We start from the raw sequence: 22,691 nt of genomic DNA, 5'->3' as shown, positions 1-22,691 counted from the left end.
GACGGAGAAAGGCAAGGTGGAGGCTATGATTAGACAGGCGTATAAGGCGGCCCTTGGGTTGCCTAACAATACTTCTACCGAAAGGCTGCTGGGATTAGGGCTGCACAACACCTTGGAAGAACTGCGGGAGGCACACTTGGCGATGCAACTCAGTAGACTTTCCAAAACGAAAGTAGGGAGGGATATATTGGAAGGGATTGGCATTGGAGTTGATCCTCCTGCTGGGGACATGAAAATTCAGGTGAAGCGAGAAATGCACAAGGGCTTGTACATAAAACCTTTACCTAAAAATATGCATCCGATACATCACGAGAACCGTAGGAAGGCAAGAGCCAGAGCTTTACATGCTAAGTACGGGAAGTACAACGGGGCAGTCTACGTAGATGTCGCCGAGTATAAGAACAAGGACGCATTTGCAGTTGCGGTGGTGGACGGGCGGGGACGCTTAGTCACCTCTGGATCAGTCAAAACCCGCTCCTCAGAAACTGCAGAGGAGGCGGCGATAGCGCTAGCTATAGGTAATACTGAAGCTGACCTGATTTTTAGCGACTCTAAAACAGCCATCCGAAATTTGGCGAGGGGCAGAATCTCTGTCACAGCGGCAGGATTACTAAATCGGGCCACGGGGCGAGGGACTACGGAGGTGGAAATTGTCTGGGTACCGGCCCACTCTGGGAACCCTGGGAACGAGGCGGCTCACATGAATGCTCGAGGTTTCGTCAGCCGAGCAGGTGAGCCGGACGTTCCAGGGAGGTCCACGAGAGATGGGCTGGTGTCCTTTCACGACATTACTAACCATTACAAACTTGAGCGGAGAATTTACCCTCCACCGGACAAGCAATTGGTGAAGGCGCAGGAAAGCGTCTGGCGAAGATTGCAGACGAGATCTTTCAGTAACCCATACGTGTTACACAAAATCTACCCGGACGTTCAGCCGGAATGCAAATGGTGCCAGGAACTGGCCACCTATGACCACATATTATGGAGCTGTAGCATAGCGCCGCCACCGGCGGATATTATGCGTGATCCTTCTCTCGAGCAGTGGGAGGCCGTGTTGGCCAGCTCAGACCCGGTCATCCAGACCAGGGCCGTGGAGTGGGCCACCCAGGTCGCCGTCAGCCATGAGCTGATGGCCATCTAGCACGGAATCGTCCGCACATGCGTTCTGACGAAAATAAAGTTTTTCCATCCATCCATGTAATGCTGCGTGCATGGTACATACAGATCACGGACGGACGACGCACCCCGGCATGACATAGCGTTCTTGACAGAAAAGTAGCTAGCGTAGTGTGTCAAAAAAAAAAAAGGAAATCATCGGGCCCAAGAAAGATGATGATTATTCGGAGAAAAGATAAGCCTCGAAAGGTGACAAAATATTTGGGATTGTGTGCCCTGTCAGGAGTGTATCCAGGAGGAGAGTCCCTAAAATGGGAAACAACTCCCGAAATGTACACGATCAGCATGACAACATCCGGAAACACCCTCTGAACCTCCAGGGAGGAGATATCCTGGGCGAAGGTAATACACTGATTCTTTTCCAATTTTCCTTTCCGCTATTCGTCAGTGGTCCTAGCAGCGCTCCGTCTATAGGGTATCGTGACAAGAGGTAACAGCGACAAACTTGGTGGCATCCGCTGCCACACCGTTTCAGAGGGGGCGCTCATAATACCCATCCATCATCGCAGGATTGGCCAATGGTGAGCGGTGGATGATAAGAAATAGTCAAAATCGAGCGAAAGGAATCACTGCATTTCAATATACCGACCCGAAGTCCCCATTACCTAACGAATCTTTTCAGCTGCTTCTATTATTGCCTTATTGCCCATTGCAACAAACGGTCGATACCGACGACAATGTAGGCGTGACGTCCTGCCAGCCAATGACGAAGGGCAAAAATGGGGAATGAGAAATAATCATTGCATAATACGGTATACCAGGGCCCGTATTCACATAGCTTATCTTACAGAAGTGCCGTTCGCGATTGGCCTATCGCCACGGTGATCGTTTCACTATCATGCCGATCGCTATCACCAGTGGCAGGGGCCAGAAAACCAGCCAACGAGGAACGCTCTTACGTAAGAGGAACCCCTGATGACGGACTTCCAGTTGAGGTACCGTAATGACCGGGAACCGGGCAAGCAACTGGGGAAGGGGGGGGGGGAGTGAATACGCGAATGACGGTGCTCACTGTGCAATGCCAAATGAAACTGAATACCAGATATGACGGCTGTCTGCATTCACATTTTTAATACAGGCACTTCGCAACTATATGCCGTTTGTGGTTGTACAAAAGTAGAACACTGAGACCGCGTAAAATGATCTAAGAAGCCTCTCGTGACATCCGATGACGGTGATATCACCCTGGTAAACTTTTAGCGGTGGCAGAATTGGGACATAAAGACTCTAACCCGCTACGACTGAGATGTTCAGCAATATATACGCGTATCAGGCCACAACCGCATTGGCGCATCGCGGCACTCTTCTTCAGCGCCTTCATATATCAAGAGGTCGATCACCGTTTAGTCGTCCCTGATTCTAATATACAGCCGTGAACAACATAGAAAAGAACACATGTATGTTCAGATTCAGAAGGATCATACAGCGATTCAAAATTCCAGGACCCATAGTGAAGGGCTTTGAATAGCGTCACCAGGAATGCAGCTTCAGCGAACGAACGCACTGTCCTTTCCGAAAAGAAGAACGTTCGAGAGAAAAGCCCCATCCACCCAAAACTACACCACACCGATGACGGTCAGGTCTTGTCTCCGACCACCAACATGTTCGATATGCAATGCTGGCTGGCCAGCCCGATGATTCACCGTCTACTGCGGGAATGCATTTGCTTGCAGCAACTTCGCTCCTAAATCGAATTACTATATATGTTTGGATCGTATATACACCTCCAGACGTCTCTCCCGCCAAGGACATGCTGCTATCACTGCGGACTTTCGCATGCATCACCGGCGTCGACCGCCCGAACGGGACTCTTTCTTCCTGACCTCTACCCCCGCCCCCAAACTATTATTCAGTATGACTAGGTCGTCTAGGCATCCGCATTGCAGTACTTTGAGAAATGTAATCAATCAATCGCTAGCTTGAAGTGAAGTTATACTATGCCGTAATGCTATGGAGTACTACGCAATACTATGTCGGCCGCTCGAGCGGCCGACATTATTGTTACGGCCGGAAGCATTTCCGATCGGAAACGCTTTCGGTAGTTTTATATCATGCAACATGCGCATACTATATACACTATAATATACACTATACACTATATATATACACCATATACACTGCGCGCATTCCGGTGCCGTTTCTGACGAACAAACGAACGAAACCGACGCCGCACCTCCGTGCACGTTGTTATCTCACGCTTAAGTTACACTCCTATCAACTGCATGCCATGCACGTCTGTACAGTCATTTCGCAAGTGGGCGTCGACGCATCCGGCCCGAACTGCAATAAGCTCTCTTATATAGCTGCGCGGACGTATCGACGGGGTTGGGCAAAACTGCGAGCGCGGTGATGCGGAACAATGCGCTTCCGTAAGCGAGCAACGGATCGCGGTCGTACACTTTCTTACGTGCGCTCATCCGATGACCTATAGAGGTGGGCCGCGGCCGAAAATCGCCCAGTTCGCGCCCCACACATCAGTTGATCCCGCGGCCTCTTTCCCACGACGGCACAGCCGCGAGCGCCGCAAACGGCATGACCCTGCTGCGTGAAACACTTAACTCGAGCGAAATTTCACCGCCGGTGCCACGCCGTCCCTACGTAACAATGAAGAAACACCAGCTACGGAGGTGAGCTATTATGGTTCGCCGCGGTATTGCGTACATCGCGTCCTCCGGCTTGGCGAGGAAGAGCGTCCGAGTTCCCTTTCGTTACCTTCTGTATACTGTCGCGCTAAAACGGTGCAGCACTGCGGACGCTACACGGCTGGAAACAACTCTTGCCAGAGGCCGGATTCGCGGAGATGTTTTGCACGTGAGAGCCATTCGAGACTGGCAGATGACTGGATTACTTCAAATTCCGGAGTACCAGCTGCTCAGACGAAGTATGCACAAAAAAAGAGCCACACATACATTGCGCTGACGAGCAATCGTGTAAGTTTATTGCATCTTGCTTTCAACTTTATACATTCGCAAAAAACAACCACGAAACGAAAAAAAAAAGTGTGTGTAGGGGGGGGGGGGGGAACATACAGCGGCTCTATATTGCGATATACAACATACCCTTTTTGTGCACTTTTTCCAACCTTCTTTATTTTTGTTTTTCCTTTCGTTGTTTTTTGTGAATGTATAAAGTTTAAAGCAAGAAGCGATGAACTCATGCGGCTGCTAGACAGTGCGGCGTGTATGTCGCTCTATTTTGTGTATACTTCGTCTGAGCGCTGGTTAGCCAGAATTTCAACCATATATGCTACACCGACCTGCCCAAGTTTCTTTCCGACGGCTTGCATTCCCAGCGGAATGACTGGCGCGACTCACATACGCTTGAAGAATGATTTTCGTTTGATGTGTGTGACTTGCAAGTGATTGGCGTGTGGTTGGCTTGTCAAGCGGATTGCTATGATATGACTGGCGGATGATTACCGTACGACTGTTGTGAGCTGGCGTAGGAGTGGTGGATTCAGTTCAAATAAATTCATCTTATTTTTCCAGAAAACTTCCCGGAAGGAATTACGATTAAAAAGCGGAATAAACAGCTATACGAGAATCAAAATCCCGTTCTTGGTAGGCAGCGAACGATGACACAGGCAATGATCCAATTCAAAACAATGAGTTCGAAATGTTAGGAAGTACGCTTCATAAATTCATTTTAGCGCTAACAAATCCTTAGAGAGATAATTACATTATGTTGTAACGTACACATACGCGTTACGGATGCATGCCGGATGGTTGGCGTGACTGGCGCGGAATGACTGATGACTACATTGTTGCATGCTTGCAGATTATTGAAGCTAATGGCACATGGTTACGTAATGTATGCGGTTTTTTCAGCCTCTGAGTGAGCAAAACCCAGCTCTAACGCTGCACCGCATTAGTGGCACGGACTGTGTACGCCGCACCTACGTCGCACGCAGCAACACCAAGTCTGGACACATTGCTATAAGGTCACTCCACGCGCGCGTGCTTGCGTGGGAGACGTAAGCGAACATGTTGAAACGTAAGCGCTGCGTAACTCTTCGCGACAGTGAATCGTCGAGCCTCCGCGGCCCCATTGCGACGTCGACGCTACAGCTATCGGGGTTATAAGCATACGCATACAGTTATGCAACTGCTTACCAGACGACGGAGCCGAATTCACAATGTTATTCGTTTGCATAAGTATACTATGGCGGGATAATGTAACGATTCCATTCCAACAGTTACTAATTTTCGCACTTTGTCAGTATATGTACCGAATGACGTTCATTTCGCCCACACGTTATCGCCGGTATCGGCCGCTCGCGAACGGTTGATGGTAAGAAACAGAATCGAGTGGAAGGAATCACTGCAGCATACTCGACGCATATACCGAATCACTTCCAATCATTACGAGTCACTATAGTATACATCGGCTCTGTTTGCCGCTGACCAGTCGTCTTCGCTAATAATGCGCCCGACATCATGATAATTAAGCTTGATATCTTCGCACAAGACTCTCATCCCGGTTCGACTTTCCCGATAACATCTGCCGCTGTTGTTCCGGACAGCGAACACAAGACTCCGAAGAAGTCAAACTTTTGGCCAAGGATCACTGGAAAGTGACCCTGGATCCGAGCCCTTCTGCATACCGGAGGACAAGGACCTTATCTCGCGCTTACGGGCGTTTGGAAAATAAACATAAAATCGCTAAATCCGCACGGCCTTCCGCATACGCGAGCTGCCACAGCCTGTCGCCGGCTCACATTGAACATCCAGTGTGGCTCTGTCCGGTTCTCGCAACAACGCGGTCCATGCTGATGCGAAAGCCGCCACCCCGCACCAAACCATCCGCGTCCCACGAGTGGACGCGACCCATTGGCGACCCCCATAACAGATAAACTCGTTGCTTACCTTAGTGTGACGGACCTCGTGGCCCAACTATATATGGTGTCAGGACTACTCCAGCCTCGTTAGTTCCTGATGACAATAATAGTCAAGAGGCGAGGGGAACTTGATACAACATACACGTTTGAACAACACTATCAGCGCTAGCTTTTCTGCTATCGGGAACAGTTAGAGCGTAAGAACTTGTTTGTGAATGCGGGCCGTCTTTTCCTTAGGACAGCAATTGAGTAGTTTCGCTACATAAAGCGGAGAACAGACACATACCTTACGCGTACACGCACCAAAAGTCATTCAAATATTTTTTTTTTTTTTTGCAAGACGCTAGAAAAAAAAAATAATAAACGGGAGGAGATGGTCTGTTGACCACGACAGATGCGTATAATAAGCCTGCTGCCTTCACCCGGTTATCGGCTTACGTAGAGCAAGAACGAATTCCTCACTGCAGTGTGTATTCTGGTACTTCTTTACATGCTGAATTTAAAAAGTTACACACGAATAGCGATTAGCCGCAGAGAGGCTCAATTGTGACGTCAGCTAGTTTTCACACGTGGGGCAACGCCTGCGCGTGTAACACGGTGTTCTACTTAATTGGTTCTCCAGACAATCATAGCCGAATATAGCGACTGCCCATTGACTTCAGCATTGAATGTTCATTCGGAATGCACTTTCTTTCACGAGGCACGTTTTACTTTCAACTTCGATTTCTCCATACAAACACATGTTAACCGCAGGAATGTTCTCCTTAAACAATGGCCGAACTAATTTTAATAAACTTTACTTTATTTAACAGATAATTATGTCGACTGTATAAAAGCAGAATTTTGATCGGGCATCAAAATGCTTTTTACAAGAACTGCCGAAAGTCGGTAACAGTTAAAACAAGTATTTACAAAGAAGTTCTTACGATAGAACTTTTCCTAGAGCAGCTGCCAGCCTATCGTAATGTTGGACGTTGATTATACCGAAGGGCGCGCCCGGCTAATAGAAAACGTCTCTCACGAAGAGATTTGCAAATTCAGTCCCTGAAGCAGAATGGTTATCAATGCTTAATCCTACACCAAAAAATAGATATCGCAGTTATTTTCAATGGAATTCGGTAGCGCATATTAAGCGGCCAAGGATAGATGAGCCTACAGCTTACGTGGAATTGTTTCAATGTTTACGAGAGTTTCGAAAAAAAAAAGTCACACTCGCATATTAGTGGCATATTTCAGAGTGGTCTACATGCAATACGTCAATTTTGTCTGCCTTCGATGTCTCAGTATAGGTTCAGCTTTCAAAAGTGTGAGATCGTCTTTTTTTTTTTCTGAGTTATGGAGTAGTAAGTCTGATGATCCATTTCCGTTAAATTTTGTTATTTTCAAGTTTTTTAAAAGCAAACGATGACATGAATAATAAAAAAAAGTCTTTCTACAGCCGAAAGGTTTTCATTGTTTTCCTTTAAGTGCAACAAGTGTCGTCAAATTCGGTTCAATGGATTCCGAGTAAAATAATTTCTCCATTTCCCGTGCATTTATATAGAAGCTGCCGAGTTATGGCACCCAAAACAGTTAATGTAAGACCAACTTCGTGTTTCTTGTACAATCGGAAACTATAGACACATCAAATGCATAAATTTAAGTCACTGGTGGATTGAGCATCGGTCATGCCTGCTACACAGATCGCCGTTCACACCACAGATGAGTCCAGAGACTCCCCCCCCCCCAACCCTCATCCCCCATTTTTCGAATCCTTTCTTTACCCTCCCTCCTCCGCCGCCACCCCCATATTTTTTTTCTATGGCCAAGTACAATGATTCTGCGCATCTATATGAAGCATCAAAATTAACGCTCTTGCATATATTGATGTGTTTGTATATGCAAAGAGACACTAAATGTACAAATTATCTCGGCTATGTTAGGCTAAGAAGTTAAGGAGCATACAGCTTTCAAAGGAACATTAGCTTAAGGGATCCATGTGTCAGCGCTACGCGGTCTCCAGGTGGTCTCCGATGAATATTTTTAACAGAAACCGCAACTATAGTGTACTAGATTACCGCAACATATACTAAAGCGCAAAAGTGACGAGGAACGAAAAAAAGTTAATGATGCGCTAACGAAAAGGAAAAAGAAACGAAAACAAAGAAAAAGCACGAGGACGCTTCGATGCGTATCAGCCAATAAACAAATCGTACATGGCACCCATGTTGCGTCGATGTTGCTGATGGCGACAGGCCATGCCGGTGCTACTGTACCGGCGCATTAATCAATGAGATTGCGGGTGTCACAAAAGTGGTTAGTGCTTGGAAACGTTTATAATACAGTGAAACTTGTACTTAATAGGCAAAAAATTGAACATCCGTATCTATACAGATACGCCCTATGGGCTCAAGATTATTCCTTTGAGATTTCAAAGGACAAGCACAGACTCCCTTGACTCAAAGCTTCCTTCAACATTAGGCCTTCCTTAGATGCACCCATGTGACAGCGCGCATCTTCCCTTGAAGTAAAGGATCCTTGGTTCAAAGGACTTTAAAAGTGCCCGTGTGACTGGGGTATGTTCATATCGTCTTTACTGAAGTTCCGCCCCCAACCAAACAGCACTTATGCAGTACTTCAGCGCGCGTTCGACGAGCCAATGAATAATAATTAATAATAATAATAATAATAATAATAATAATAATAATAATAATAATAAAGAAAAGAAACCAACACTCGACCTAACATGATAATCGATTATATTTATAGATTTAGCGAAGTGATTTCAGACTGTCGAGCAAACATTTCTGTGGCTGAACCCAATAATAGAGGCTCCGAAAGACGGAATTACAGGCATAGATAAATCTAGGCCAGGATTGTGGAGCGGAGTTCGCAATAACGTTTTTCTTATTGCAAAAAATCACCTACAGGACAAAACAGAAGCTGTCTATTGTCCCCGCTTCACCACAGGGTGAGCCTAATGGTGAGGGAACCAGTATACAGACTGGTGTAGATAGAAATTCAGGGTTGGTATAAGCCTGATGAACACTTAAAGTTTACGAGTTTGGCAAAGTTGTCTGTGCCAAGGGTATAAAAAGGTCGGTAATCCGCCGTTAGTGATTGCGGATCCCGACGATGCCTGTATAGTGACACCCCTAAATAAGAAACCCAGCAGAAGTGACATAAGCAGACAAAGGACATTAGGGGAGAGTAGGGCCACTTGTAATGTGCAATTTCGTTTAAAAATAGTCCTTCATAGGCAGGTATCCAAACTTTATACGGATACTTCTGAAGTATACAGGTGGTAAATGAATGGAAACGTCCTCACAATATGATATTTACGAGGAGCAGTAAGGGATGAGCTCAAATATAAACAGTCAGTGATTATCACGGCTGATGTAATTGATGAACTTGATTTGCTAATTTGCGTAGAGCCAGCACCACTGCCACGAATTTAGCCAGAAATATGGGTATGAAATCCGGCAGCCGAAGCGAAAACTTCCACTGAAGACTTGAGCAAAATATACCTTCACCCACCGTGCCTACGCCTGACTTTTCTTCCCACTGTGACCCATCCGTCGCAATTACAATATTTGTCGGAGCACTCTGCAGATGATCTTGTAATACAAGGCCGTACCTACAATTATTTTCGAGAAGGGTTATGCGGGGATAGCGGCAGTCATTTTGAAATGTATTCACTAATTACTTTTGCGCGTGAATTGAATTCAATTATGGGGCCATAGCTTGCGGAGTATGTAAGTTCGTGACCAATCAATAACAAAAAAAAAAAAAAAAAAAAAAAAAAAACGACAACGACAACAACGCAAGGCTGGGAAATTGAAATCTTTCGAGGATATCGTAGCGGTGACTCACTCTCTCAAGAACGCCTGCACTGTCAAAAGAAGGAACCGTGCATCTTGTTCTTGTGTACGAACACTGGGTCATACCCACTATGGCGGATTGGTCAAGAAGGACGCGATTCTGCACGAAAGATGTGTTATTTCCCTTCTTTCTTATCTGTTTCTTTTAACCACCCAATTAATCCACGGCCAATGAGTGTTTGTGGCGCATACCTATGGTGTATGCGCCACGAACACTCAGGACAATTACAACCGCCACCACCTTTGTTTTCTTTGTTTTGCACCCCACGTCCTCTCGCAAATCATCCTCGTAACTTAAACCTTCGTAGTGCGTTTTTTTATGCAGTATTTCCCGCCGCCCCTTTTCCGCTGCAAGTATATGAATGACCCGCAACCGACGCAACGGGTACGGTAAAATAAAAACCGAAAACGAATGCTCGACCATAGCCGCCTATGGCTCGACGAAATAGCCGCAGGCGGCACAAGCCGCAGTGGTTTCGTATCAGCCGAAACAGTAGGTCACCTAAACCACATTTATGCGTAACAAAATTTTTCTATGTGATCTTTAAGTGAAAAAACACAAGAAATTAGGACATTGGTTGGGTTTGCGAAACCATTTCTAGAGGCGTCGGCTGGATCAGTTGATGGGCGGTGTTTTTGACGGCGTTACATGAGATTTATTCATTCATAACAGCACAGATAAATGTGTCTACAGCGAGGACGTTTACCTGGCCCCTGGGCGATGTGGCTCTGACGGAGGGCGCCGCTCGGCCCGGTAAGCAGAGCCTTTTCGCTACGAAGCGATCCTCGAAACCTGCAAACATCGTTTGCATCCAACCAACCTAAGCCTAGTTTTGACTGATCGACAAATCGTACGCGAAATATGGGCGTCTCACGCTGGTTTTCGAGACTGGTAAAACTGCCGTAATGTCCGCATGCTTCACAACTTTCGGCCATAAGGTTATCGCAGGCGTCAGTTGCCATGCACCGCCAGAACTAGCGTCTCTAGTACGATCGATTTTGCCGGCTTCGCTGATGCATCCGTGCTCACGCGTATAGTCGTCACCATTTGTGTCAGTTTTTCCGGCACATTTAGCGGCGATGGTTTGAGGGTCAGCAGCTGTTCTCATCGTGTAGTTTAGCTGTTATGTAAAGATCTGTAACGCAAGTTCTGATTATAACAACGCGGTAATTTACCGTGTTGTTCGTGAAAGGTGCGACCAGACGACGCAAACTTCAATCAATTTCGTTCGGCTCATAGCTGTCGTTCGCGCTGTGCCCCGACGTCGCTCGATTGCATCCACGTGACCCGTTTTCCTGTTTGCTTATCCTAGTGGTAAACTGCTGTGTCGTAGGTTCAGAGATGGGCGCTTTACTTAGGCAACGAAACGGACTCGTGTGGTATCGTTTATTCGCGAAACCTGAAGTTGTGCTGCGATTGGAAACACCAGGTCACCCTAAATCTACATAGGATCCAGTTGTGAGCAACGTTCGAACAGACGAAAAACGAAGTGCTTAATCGTTCCGCAACTAAGTGTGGCGAAAATATAAATAAATAAATGAAGAGCAGGGAGCATTGAGAGAGAGGAGAGCGACTGCAGTGACCTTGAAGAAAACTGGTGCGTGAAACGCAAAAACCTTTAGGTGTGAGCCACACATCAGCGTTGCCACTACTTGTTTCTTTCTTTCCCGTTACGAAAATAAGCCCATGTATTTTGCAGAACATTTGGTGTGGCCTGGTAGAAGCATTGCTTGTTTTTGCTGGTTGTTTCAGTATTTTTCATTACAATACAGCAACAGTGTTTCAAAGTGCTGCCTTTTCACTGGTTGATCACCAGTGGTAGGACTAGGGATGTGACTCGACAGCATCTCAAAAAGTGTGCTTGTCTTTGTCAAAGTCAAAACGTTAGTTCAAGTGCGTCCCATCTCCAACCACTCTTCATCATTTCAAGGCTCTGTCTGCCTGTGATAATCGGTCTCGCTTGGCTTTGCATTGGTTGTGTGATTCAGTGATGGAGCGGTGCCACGAGTTGGTGCATTCGGCAGGGTATTGTAGTAGCCTGTAACTAAGCGAGAGTATTTGCAGGGTTTTGTGTATGTTTCTTGGCGCATTTAATAGTAGTAAATGCATGCAGTATTGTTTCCAGGATGTGACCTTCTCCTTGTCAAGCTGACTGCATCAGCAACACAATGGCAGGGTTCGATCCCTGGGTGATTCCGCCGGAATCTCGGGCGAAATTTGACGCCCAGTTCCGTCAGATGCAGCCTACGGGAGGCTTTATAACAGGTGAGCCAATGTGAAGGAGAAACTTCATAATACTACCAGATTTCTCAAACTATGTACCACTGATTGCATGAAGGCTTTGCAGTACACCGCGAATGCGGAACACTTGTAGAGGCTAGCAGTTTGTTGCCTCTTATGGTGATATATGCTTTATTTGCTACTATGCTACTCAGCAGGCAATACTACTGAAGCTGCTGAAGTTGTGTGGTCATAAAAGCCTCATTCTGTGCATTTCACAGTGCAGTTGTTTTTGACCTGCAATGCTTTATTCGTAATAACTACCTATTATTTGACAACTACGATTTGTGGTCATAAGCTTACACCAAATGGCACATTATGCGTACATTGTTCTGCTTCCAGTATCAGATACACAATGTTTTGGTTGCAAACACAAGTGGTGCACTGTGGCCGCTATTTACAGAAACATGTTACTCTGCTCATTCAGTGCTAAATAGTTCATATGTGCAATGCCTTCCATCTAATGCACCACATTTTGCAGCAGGAAAGACAATTCTACATCAAATTACATGATGCATATCCATATCTTTCATAGGCGATGCACTATTTTTTTGTTTCCGTGTGCGAGCAGTTAGAATTATCGCTTCTCTGCCTTTGTAACATTGCCTACTTATGAGACAAAGTATAGTAGCCGTTGAAATTTGACAAAGTGCAATGTAAATGTTGTTAGCTCAAGTAACTTTCCATTGTGCTTACAGGTGAACAAGCCAAGAAGCTGTTCCTTCAATCTGGATTACCACCTGCAGTTCTTGCCAAAGTATGGTAAGTAGGCTGCTGTTTAATATGAAGTATTGAACATAATTACAATTATAACTCGGGCATGGATTCAATCAATTCCTCCCTGCATTTTTGCAGCATGTTACCTTGTGACACCATCTTGGGATTGATGAATGTATCTTGCTCAGTTCTTTCGTAATGCATCTGCCGAGCAGAAAATGGATTGCACTTAGTGTTTATAGCCTACAGCCTTGCTTCTATAAATCGGCCACTTCTCACATCTGTGCATTTGCATGCTTTATCTCTTAGCTTTAGAAACACACACCTTGTTTTTTAACATGCTTCCAGTGATATGCAGTTGTTTTTTAATGTGTACTAATGTGGCTACCTCCTTCCCATGGCATTCCATAACATTCATGCGCAGAACTGTTGAATCGTGCTCATAACATGGGATGTGAGTAAGTAAAGAAACAGGGCCATATTGTCTAGAGCATTAACACATAAATATCACTATTACTTATTCAAATCGCCCCTGCTTTTATTCTAACCTTGAGATGCTAGAAAACAAGGCATCTTTTGCCAGTGTAATTTTTTTTACTTTATTCTTGAACTTGCTGTTCCAATCTGCCTATAGTTCACAGAGTTATGGTGTTCACTTCTACAGGTCCTTAGCAGACATGGATGCAGATGGCAGGATAAACCAGCATGAGTTTGCCGTGGCCCTGCACCTAATCCAGATGAAGCTGAAAGGCATTGAGCTGCCAGCAACTTTGCCAGCTTCCCTCCGGTCGCCAACGACATTCCCTACTGCAAACTTTGCTGCTGCCTTTGGGCCCCCACTTGGTGCGCATTATTTTTGGTCCATGTACTATGATTACTGTACACGCTGGAGCATCCTGCATGGTTGAAATAGTTCCATGGCCCTGCACTGCAGCCTCTGCTGTTGGCAACATGTGGATTTGTCATGTAAAAGTAAAGCCCCTGAATTTTAGCTGGTTTGTGCAAGCCTTGCAGCTGAGTAAACTGGAAAAAGAGTGTAATTGAAGTTGATGATGGGTCCTAGTGTCATGCTTATATGCTACAGGCTCTGTCGAGCAGTCCAGCGCTTCATTCTGTTTGACCTATGAACACATCTCAACTGGACGTGCTTGCTTGCAGTTTCTTGCAAAGTCCTGCTACACAGGCATCGGTTGACTTCATTTGTCTTGTGCCTTCCAGGACTGTTAATCTGATGCTATTGAAAAGATATGGCCAAATTGCCTATCCTTGATGCTTCATCCTTTCTGTTTCTCTCCTGCAGAGTCCGTGGGTTCACCAGTGGCTCAACCTCTAGTCAACACAGTAGCTCCTGTTCCAGGTCCTGCCTTTCCCGTGGTGCCCTCTCCTCCCACTTTGGCTGGCACTCCCCATCCGGCGCCACTGGGCATTCTTCCAGGGTGAGTTCTGTTGTAAGGGCATTGCAGTCACCTCTTTAAATCATGATGGTTAGCGTAAATAACCAGAGCTGTTCAGTAATACAGTCCAACCACATTGTGTCGTATTTTCGCCGATTGTTATCGACATTGGCAAGAACATTTTAGATTTACTTCATTATCTAATAAGTAGGTCATTATATTGAGGTTTGACTGGGCCTAAAATATAGTTGCAGTGGTTGGCTAACTGTGTAGGAGGTCTACGGGCTATTGCATCACCTACGGGCAACAAAACTAACTATAAAATGCAACTTTCTTGAGCTCTGCAACAAAATAACACTTAAGCCCTCACTGTAAGACAAGCCAAATAAACAGTATATTCTATCAGCTCCTTCTCCTCTTTCTTTTTTTTTTTGTAGAAAGAGTACTATTTTTCAACAGTCATTAGCAGGTGACAGGTGTCGACTGCTTTCATATTGTTGCTCGTTGGTGGCATGTCAGTCAATTATTTCCCCCCCCCCCCCTCCCATGTTTATGTTTGACAACTAGTAGAAAATGTGAAGGTCAAACTTTCATTTGTCAAATTTAAGCATCGGAGCCTCGGTGCTGGACGTTGCCGTGAGGTCACGAATTTCAGTAAACTTCTTGTATTCAGTCGAATTTAGCATTGGAAGAGTTTTTGAAACTTGCTGGGTTGAGTCATTGGTTCCTTTGGAATGTAATGTAGTTTGTCTTTCACCCTTTAACTGGCAAGTTAGGCAAGACTTGACCTAGAATGTTTCTATTGCTTTATTTCTTCTTGATATTGTTCAAATACATACCAAATGAAGTATGAAAGGGTTTCTCTGAAAAGTAAGTGACATACAGTGGGTTGAAAATATTGTTGACCAGCTGATTAGAGACCAATGTATGGACCAAAACTTGTTTGGTACTTCCTTTGACAAGATAAATGTGTGGCTCATAAGAGAAAAAGAATAACAACTTTCTTAAACAAAGAAAAAAATTTTCGCTTTAGCGATAATATGACCACCACGTCTGCTAAGACTATACCAACGAGGTCTTCGAGTTTTGTTGCCATAACATCTGCTGCTGCTCACGGTGGACATTTTTGTGATTACCACTGTTGAGCAGGTACATAAATTTAGGTAAATTGAAAGGCACACACTATTATTTGGTTTTGTATAGCTTTTGCAGTTATTTTTGTAAGGCCAACAATATTTTTGAGTTGCCAGTTAAAGGGCTAATGATAAACAGTTAACTAAGCTCGTGTAGACACTGTCAGAATTTGATGCCGCAGCATTCCAGTGCAGAAATCTCGGGATGGCGGCACTTTTTCCAGATTATTAAGCCTTCTCACATTGTGAGAGTGTGGCCTTTGCTGTTCTAGATGCGTGATCTGCTACTAATACAGCTTAATGTTTATCTTTAGTATCCCTTTTAATTTAAGCTCAAGTTATAGGATTGCAGTGTGGCATCATGTCCTTTCTGTGTGGCTCCTTGCAGTGTCGGTGTTCCACCCAAGCCACCGGCGCCTGCCTTCGTGCCACCTGCTGCCTCCACGCCGCCTTCACTGACGGAGTGGGCAGTGCCGCAGCCTTCGAAACTCAAGTACACCCAGCTGTTCAACACGCACGACCGAAGCCGCAGTGGGTTTCTCGGCGGCGGCCAGGCTCGCACCATTCTACTCCAGTCAGCCTTGCCTCAGCCTGTTCTTGCCCAGATCTGGTGAGTTGTTTGTTGATGGGACGAAAAATCAAGGAAAGGAAAACTGCTGGAAAGGTTTTGAATCGCAGTGTTTCAGGGGTAGTGGTTCATTTTATTTCTTGCACTTTGTACAAGGTGCGAGGAGGAAGACTCGGTAAGAAAGTGTGTTAGGGCACTTTGACCATCCCCGTGATCTCAAAAAGAAAGCAGCACAGGCTGCAAGCAACTGTGTTGTGGAGCTAGAAATTTCTATTCTTTAGCAAAGTTGTGTTGCAGATTGTGTAGTGGTTTTGAATATCTCAGCAATCAAGAATTACTTGCAGTTTCATTTTTGTCTGAAGCCATAAAAAAGCAGAAATCTTATTTCCTGATCCACATATATTATCTGTAGCAAACATCTAGTTTAATGGTGTCTTACCAACATGACCAACTTTGCATCTTGCTATGCTGTTAACACGTTACAAAAACCTGGCGCTTCGTCTTTGTCTTTGCAGGAACCTGTCAGACATAGACTCTGATGGGCGACTAACATGCGAGGAGTTTGTTCTTGCCATGCACTTGGTGGACTGTGTGAAAGCAGGGGATGCATTACCAGCCAAGCTTCCTCTGGACTTAATACCACCTTCATACCGGCGCAAGCGGTCAGACAGTGTCCAGTCCTCAGGTGCGTGCGCTTTCTTAAGAACCATTGTTTCTGCTCCCACTGTTTATTGCTTCCTCAAGCATTTCTGTTCACATTTTGATTTGTCATCACTTCCCATTTAGTCTGCTTCTGTACCATCTTTTCTTGTCTTAGTTTTTGTCTTAGTTTTCTTGCCAATGAAGTGTTCTTGTTGCCCTTGGCTGCGCAAACTGCATTTGCACTTAGGAAGTGTGTCTAGTAGCAAGGGATCTTTCAATATTTAGCAGAGCATTTGCTGCCGTTGTGCTGTTGGGCTTTATGTTCAAGCATCTTGCTGCAAAGATGAGGTTTTCATACTGTGCTAATATTTGTCGGATACGCAATGTTGCCTGGCCTTGTGTAGCTGTAGGAGAGCCCTTAACAGAGTGCATTGTTGCTTGAAAAGTGTGTTTCAGTTTGTTTGGCCAGTCAGGCTTCTATCGAGGTCTTTTAGCATAACGCATCTGACGTGCTGTCTTGAAGTACTTGTGATTGACTGCACTTTCAGGTCCCGCCGGCTGCAGCTTCTCAGCGATTATGCCATTGTGCTGCTCGACACGAGCTCATAGGTTTGATTCCCAACTGCAACAGGTGCATGCAGAATGCAAACACACTTATTTACTCAGCTTTAGGTCCACATTAGAGAACTCTAGGTGGTTGAAGTTAATTTAGAGCACTCCGTCATGATGTCAAGCATAGCTCTATGTGTTGCTGTGGGACATTACACCTCCTCGTTTGATTCGATTTTGATTTAATGTCAGGTCCCATGCCAGAGTTACTGGGTGCGCTGCCAGGTGAGATGCCGCTCGACGACAAGAACATGGCCACCTTTGAGGACAAGCGGAGGGCTAACTTTGAGAAGGGCCAGGCAGAGCTGGAGAAGCGGCGGCAGGCCCTGCTTGAAAGCCAGCGCAAGGAGCAGCAAGAGAGGGAACGCAAGGAGCGTGAGGAGCAGGAAAAGAGGGAGCGCATACGGTACGGCACCTTGTATCCATGTTTGCGCCTCGTTAAAACCACACAGCATGGTGAATGTTATGTGCGTAATTGTATACAGATAGAGAGATCACCCTCAACCACCAATTTCATGACTTACCGGTTGCCACAAGCTGTATTGTACTTGGCAGCATTTGCTGAGGGACCGACGTAAAAAAAATATCCAGTGCCACTTGCACCTTACATCTTATCTTTGGGTATACATACCGCTGATGATATTGGCACGGTATCACAGGCTTTGCATCATTTATCTCTATTTGGGTCCTTCTTGTGAAAGAGGCATTTTTGGAGAGAGCTAAGTGGAATTATTGTGCAGATGTGAACGCATTGTACCAGATTTTTAATTTTATTTCTGAACTCGGCCACGTTTATAAAATACCTTTGACATCACAGGGAGATGGGAAAAGTATTTCAAGCTGGCTATGGAAGGGGCGGGCAGGCACCCATTTTTCTCTGTTGTGCCATTTCCTGGCTTACCAAGTCACTGCTTTCAGTTAGACCTCCTTGGTATCTCTGCAGAATCAACTAGCCTAGTTTAAATTTTCATTTTGCTCCATTGTTTCTTTGATGCAACAGACCTGTACTCGTTAGAATAATTGCATTGGTATGTGACCCTCCATACCGGGCTAACTTGAGCACCTGAGCTTTGAGACAACCACGTGCTTTAATCAGAAAAGCTGTGTGGAATATTGGACTGTTACAGTAGTTGCCTCTATTTTCTTATCTGAGTTCCTGCAGTGATGCACAGAATTCTTTAAGCTTTACCGGGATCAATTCAAGATTTAATCTTAAAATCAAGCTTTACCATTATAATTTGCCAAGTGTTGCATTATATACCATATCAATCCAACTGTTCATTTCGTGTTACCTTGACTTGTTGACCAAATCGAACTAGAACCTGTCTTTTCACCAGACTCTGTGTGAGCAAGAAAGTACTTGCCAGCCCATGTCATATGGAAAAGGCAGCACGAACTCACTTTTCTCTCTTGGCACCAGCAAATGTCCTCGCAGGTAGTTGCATGTCGCATTCACAGCTATCACCGTTAACCCTATTGCGATAAACATGCTCATCTACCACGTTTACACGATTCTAATGCGCACCTTTTTGGGATAAAAATGTGTTCAAATTTGCATGCGCGTTACAATCGTAACTAATTCTACTCAAAATCAAAACTGAAACAAATTCTTAATAAAAAAAAGCTCTATGCAAGGTAGCTAGCCATATTGCCTTTAACGGATGTTTTTTTTTTCTACCTTGGTTTGTGGTAGTCATTTTGCAGTTTGCTGTACGTGTGGCATTTCTAATGCGTTAGGTGGAACTGAAGATGACCTTCTGTAGTCGGTAGACAGCGAAGAGGAGGTGTCGTCGGACTCCCGATAGCGACTAGCTGCTAGGATCCGGCTGTGTGCATGTTGGTGTGCCTTTGTATGTTCCAGAAAATTGTTTCAACATGGCATGCATCACTCAGGTTTCGTTACTTGATGCCTGCAGTAGAATTGGCACCAAGTAAATTTTTTTAAGTATTCGGATGGTAATACCGTATTTACTCGCATAATGATCGCACTTGCGTAATGATCGCACCCCTAAATTTTGTCTTCGAAATTCGATTTTTTTTTATTTCCTGTGTAATAATTGCACCCCGAACTTGCCGCAGCGATATGTCATGTGCCAAGTCTACCTAATAATGATCGTGCTTACCATCTGTCAACTGCTATGCGAACGACTCTTCAAGACAAACCAAGCGGTCTGCACGCACCAAACATTCTTAAGCAGATGCCCCATTTCATTCCTTTCATCACTTTCCGCACTTCTATGACAAAAAAAAAAAAAGCTAGAACCAAACTTGCCTTTACTATGTGTAGGCTTTATAATGGTTATGGCCAACAAAAACAACCAAAAAGGCATCTTTCGATTCTTCTCGTCTGCACTCATGGGCACGCAACAAATCACGAGCGGCAATGATAGCAGCCACGTTTACACTGATACGTTAGAAGTGTATCCTATTCATTCGCCGACGTTTGTAACGCAGCTAAGATATTCACCCACCCTTAGCGGAAACGTGCCATATTAGGATAGTGGTGAAGACAAATGCCGCAGTTTCCGCAGCATGCCCGCCATGTGTTCCTATGTCGCTGGCAGCTAAGCGCGCCCATCTGTTTCTGTCCCCTCAAAGTGGACATGGCTATGTTATTGCCGCAAACTTGCTGATATTATTCATTACTGATACGGAAGAAACTGTTTGAATGCACGTAATGTACTCACGAGAAGAAAAAAAATTAAGTTCAGTGCGTTCGGCTTGCTCTACCGACCACCATTTTTGTTTTTGTGTTCCGCACTACATACAGCGGCAGCCGCCTATTTGTTGGCCTGTTGTCATTCCGTAGCAAATGCCAGATGAAATTTTTCTTTTTGCGGGAAATTTAACCCGTGTAATGATCGCACCCCTGAAATTTAAAAAAAAAAAAGTGCGATCATTATGCGAGTAAATAGGGTATAACTGTGTGCTACAATCGGGGAAACGGTAGAATCTTGCAAATACAGTATCTCTTTCACAGCACATGTGGCGTAGTCTCACTGGAAGTGTATACTGCATGCTTTCAATAATGGATAACCCAAATGCGCACCATTCATCCTTTCCCTGCTACAGGTGGTGTGATGTGAGTGTCCTGTTTTGCTCTTGTAGCATCCTATCTGTGCGTCCCCACCAGCTCTATTTCGTTTTGGTTTCCTGTTGTTGTCCCAAGTAAACCCGCTGACCCAGACCGAATTTGGCGAGTGAAAACATAAGGTTGCGGAAACCGCAAAAATGGCGTCAGCCACTTGGGCCCTACCGGCTCGGCGTGCTTCGGATTCTCCTACTGCAATGATTTGCACAGTGCTTCGTGTTACATAGATTTCAGCTACAGTTGAGTCTGCCATATTCTTTAGTAACTTTGGATGATATGCTTTTCTGGTTAGTTTTTTCTTGCGCTTCTTTCTGAAGTGTATGAATGAGGTTCTACTCTATTTGCCTCTTTTTTTTTGTGTCTTTAGTTGCAAGAACATGTTGCCCTGTTTTATTCAATGTTATTTCTGCCATGTAATCCTCCCTGAGCTTTCTTAGGGTACTCAAATAACTTGCGTGTAGTACAGGTCATTTGGCAGTACACAAGAATAAAGATGCAGAAGAACACTCAGCAGTGTTTCAGTCATCGCTGCATCCTGGTTCTTGCACACTGCAAAAGAAGCAGGTACCAATAACCAGCCTGCAGATACACTATGCTGCAGCACAGGATCTTGTTAGGAGCTGTTCATCTTCAGAAATGCTGCAGTTCATGTGTTCCATTTCTACTTGGCTCTTACAGACAAGAGCAGGAGAGGCGTCGTCAATTGGAACTTGAAAAGCAGCTGGCTCGGCAGCGAGAGATTGAACAGGAGAAAGAAGAACAGAGAAGGAAAGCACTGGAACAAAGAGAGGTTAGTCACTTTCCCTCTTCTTTGTGGTCGTGTTTTATTTTTCACTGTTCTAGTCACATAAGGTCCAGCACAGCGCAGTCACCTAAGCTGCAATGCTGGGGCTTCAGTTTTCTTCACTACATCAGCTAAGTGACAGCAGCAATGCTCAGGCTCTCTTTGTCATTCCAACTGTGATGTTAATATACGAGTGTCCTAATCTACAACACACGAATTTCCTAATTCACAGTGTTTTCGAAGTGAATGTTTATCCCCATACCTGAAATATCTTTCGGAATTCAGTCATTAGGTCTACACTTGTGAACACAATTAACCTTGCTGAAGAAACACTTTTGTTGTGTTTCTTTTCTGAATTTTTGATTATGATGCTGCATGTTGCAAGAAACATGTTAAAACTGAATTTTATTACAATCTATCTCACTCTGTGTCGTACCTGTGTAATGTAAGAGGATGAAAAGTCAGTCTGATGATTTCTGAAACATTTTTCCAGCACAAAATTGGACAGAGCACGAAGAGTATACACGTCCACAAGCACAGGACTACAACTGACATTTCTTTGACACTGGGCTACATCAGGCAGAAACCATTTCAAACATTACATTTATGGCACGTTTGACAGCTTGCTTTCCAGCACTCTCGCGGTGTGTTTTACGTGTGGCTGTTTTAAATCGAGCACTTACAAGACATTTGCCTGGTTCAGCTGGAGACTTGCGCTCCAGCTGAGGGCACTTGGAGGTCACCTTTGAGCTAAAGCACAATTGAGATTTGCCAATATTCTGGTCACAAAGCTCTTCCTGTTTCTCTGGGAGTAAATGAATATACAGTTTGGGCAGGCTTTCTCTGACTTCAATCTTGAGAGGGCTCTACAATGCTTCAAACCGAGTTGGACCACAGTAACAACCAGTGAAATATACCTTTACTATGCATGTGTGGAAAAAAAAAAAAGAAATTGTTTCTGCCCTATGTAGTGCAGTGCCAAGTAAACGTCTCTTGTAATTCTGTTGTAATTAAGTGCTTGCAGGGTTCATTGTCTACTCTGTGTCCCATCTGGTTCTGTGCTAGTAACGGGTATCACTAATCTGGCGACGACCTAGCTCCACGAGCAGCATTGGTTGCACTCTGGTGTAAACAACCCTTTCCTCCATCTGTCGTTCTCTTCTGGCATCAGGCTGCTCGGCGAGAGATGGAGAGGCAACGCCAGCTAGAGTGGGAGAAGCAGCGGATGCAGGAGCTGCTCTCCCAGAAGCAGCGGGAGCAGGAGAACATCAGCCGGCTCAAAGGTCACAGGAAGGCCCTTGCGCTGCAGATTGAACAAGTGGTGGGTGTTCAACACTGTGGCCATCTTCTGGAGTGCTTTCAGAATGTATCTTTGTGAAATCTCGCTAAACTGAACTGAAGAAATTAAAGGGAGGCTAAAAAAAGAAGCCACTAAATCAGTTTGGATCTATAAACTAGTCTCTCAAAACTTTATTTTCAAACAAATTTTCAATTTTGCAGTATGAGGTCGATTACTAGAAGTGATTCAAGATTAAGATTTCATATTTAAAAAATTTTTTGCCGAAATCTCAGCGCTGATATTTCAGTGTGACATCACAC

General features: G+C 44.9%; 1 protein-coding gene across 6 annotated transcripts in view; it reads left to right on the top strand.

Moving 5' to 3' along the window:
• Window positions 1–10,369: 10,369 nt before the first annotated feature.
• Window positions 10,370–22,691, top strand: part of Dap160 (dynamin associated protein 160) — an 88,830-nt gene continuing 76,508 nt past the window's right edge. For 2 of the 6 annotated variants that reach the window (XM_055066138.2, XM_072288688.1), the window contains exons 1-10: window positions 10,371–10,627; window positions 12,000–12,139; window positions 12,853–12,916; window positions 13,536–13,714; window positions 14,172–14,307; window positions 15,787–16,008; window positions 16,482–16,651; window positions 17,410–17,623; window positions 20,987–21,098; window positions 22,264–22,413. In XM_055066138.2, coding sequence (XP_054922113.2) covers window positions 12,043–12,139; window positions 12,853–12,916; window positions 13,536–13,714; window positions 14,172–14,307; window positions 15,787–16,008; window positions 16,482–16,651; window positions 17,410–17,623; window positions 20,987–21,098; window positions 22,264–22,413 — 1,344 coding nt within the window. In that variant the 5' untranslated portion in view covers window positions 10,371–10,627; window positions 12,000–12,042. Of the gene's footprint in view, window positions 10,628–11,987; window positions 12,140–12,852; window positions 12,917–13,535; window positions 13,715–14,171; window positions 14,308–15,786; window positions 16,009–16,481; window positions 16,652–17,409; window positions 17,624–20,986; window positions 21,099–22,263; window positions 22,414–22,691 lie in introns of all 6 variants that reach the window. The other 4 variants (XM_055066139.2, XM_050170575.3, XM_072288690.1 and 1 more) reach the window with 3 other exon arrangements.

The sequence above is a fragment of the Dermacentor andersoni genome, chromosome 6 (assembly GCF_023375885.2).
Source record: "Dermacentor andersoni chromosome 6, qqDerAnde1_hic_scaffold, whole genome shotgun sequence".
Lineage (NCBI taxonomy): Eukaryota > Metazoa > Arthropoda > Arachnida > Ixodida > Ixodidae > Dermacentor > Dermacentor andersoni.
The sequence above is the reverse complement of the archived record's forward strand: the minus strand, read 5'-3'. Positions and strand labels throughout refer to the sequence as shown.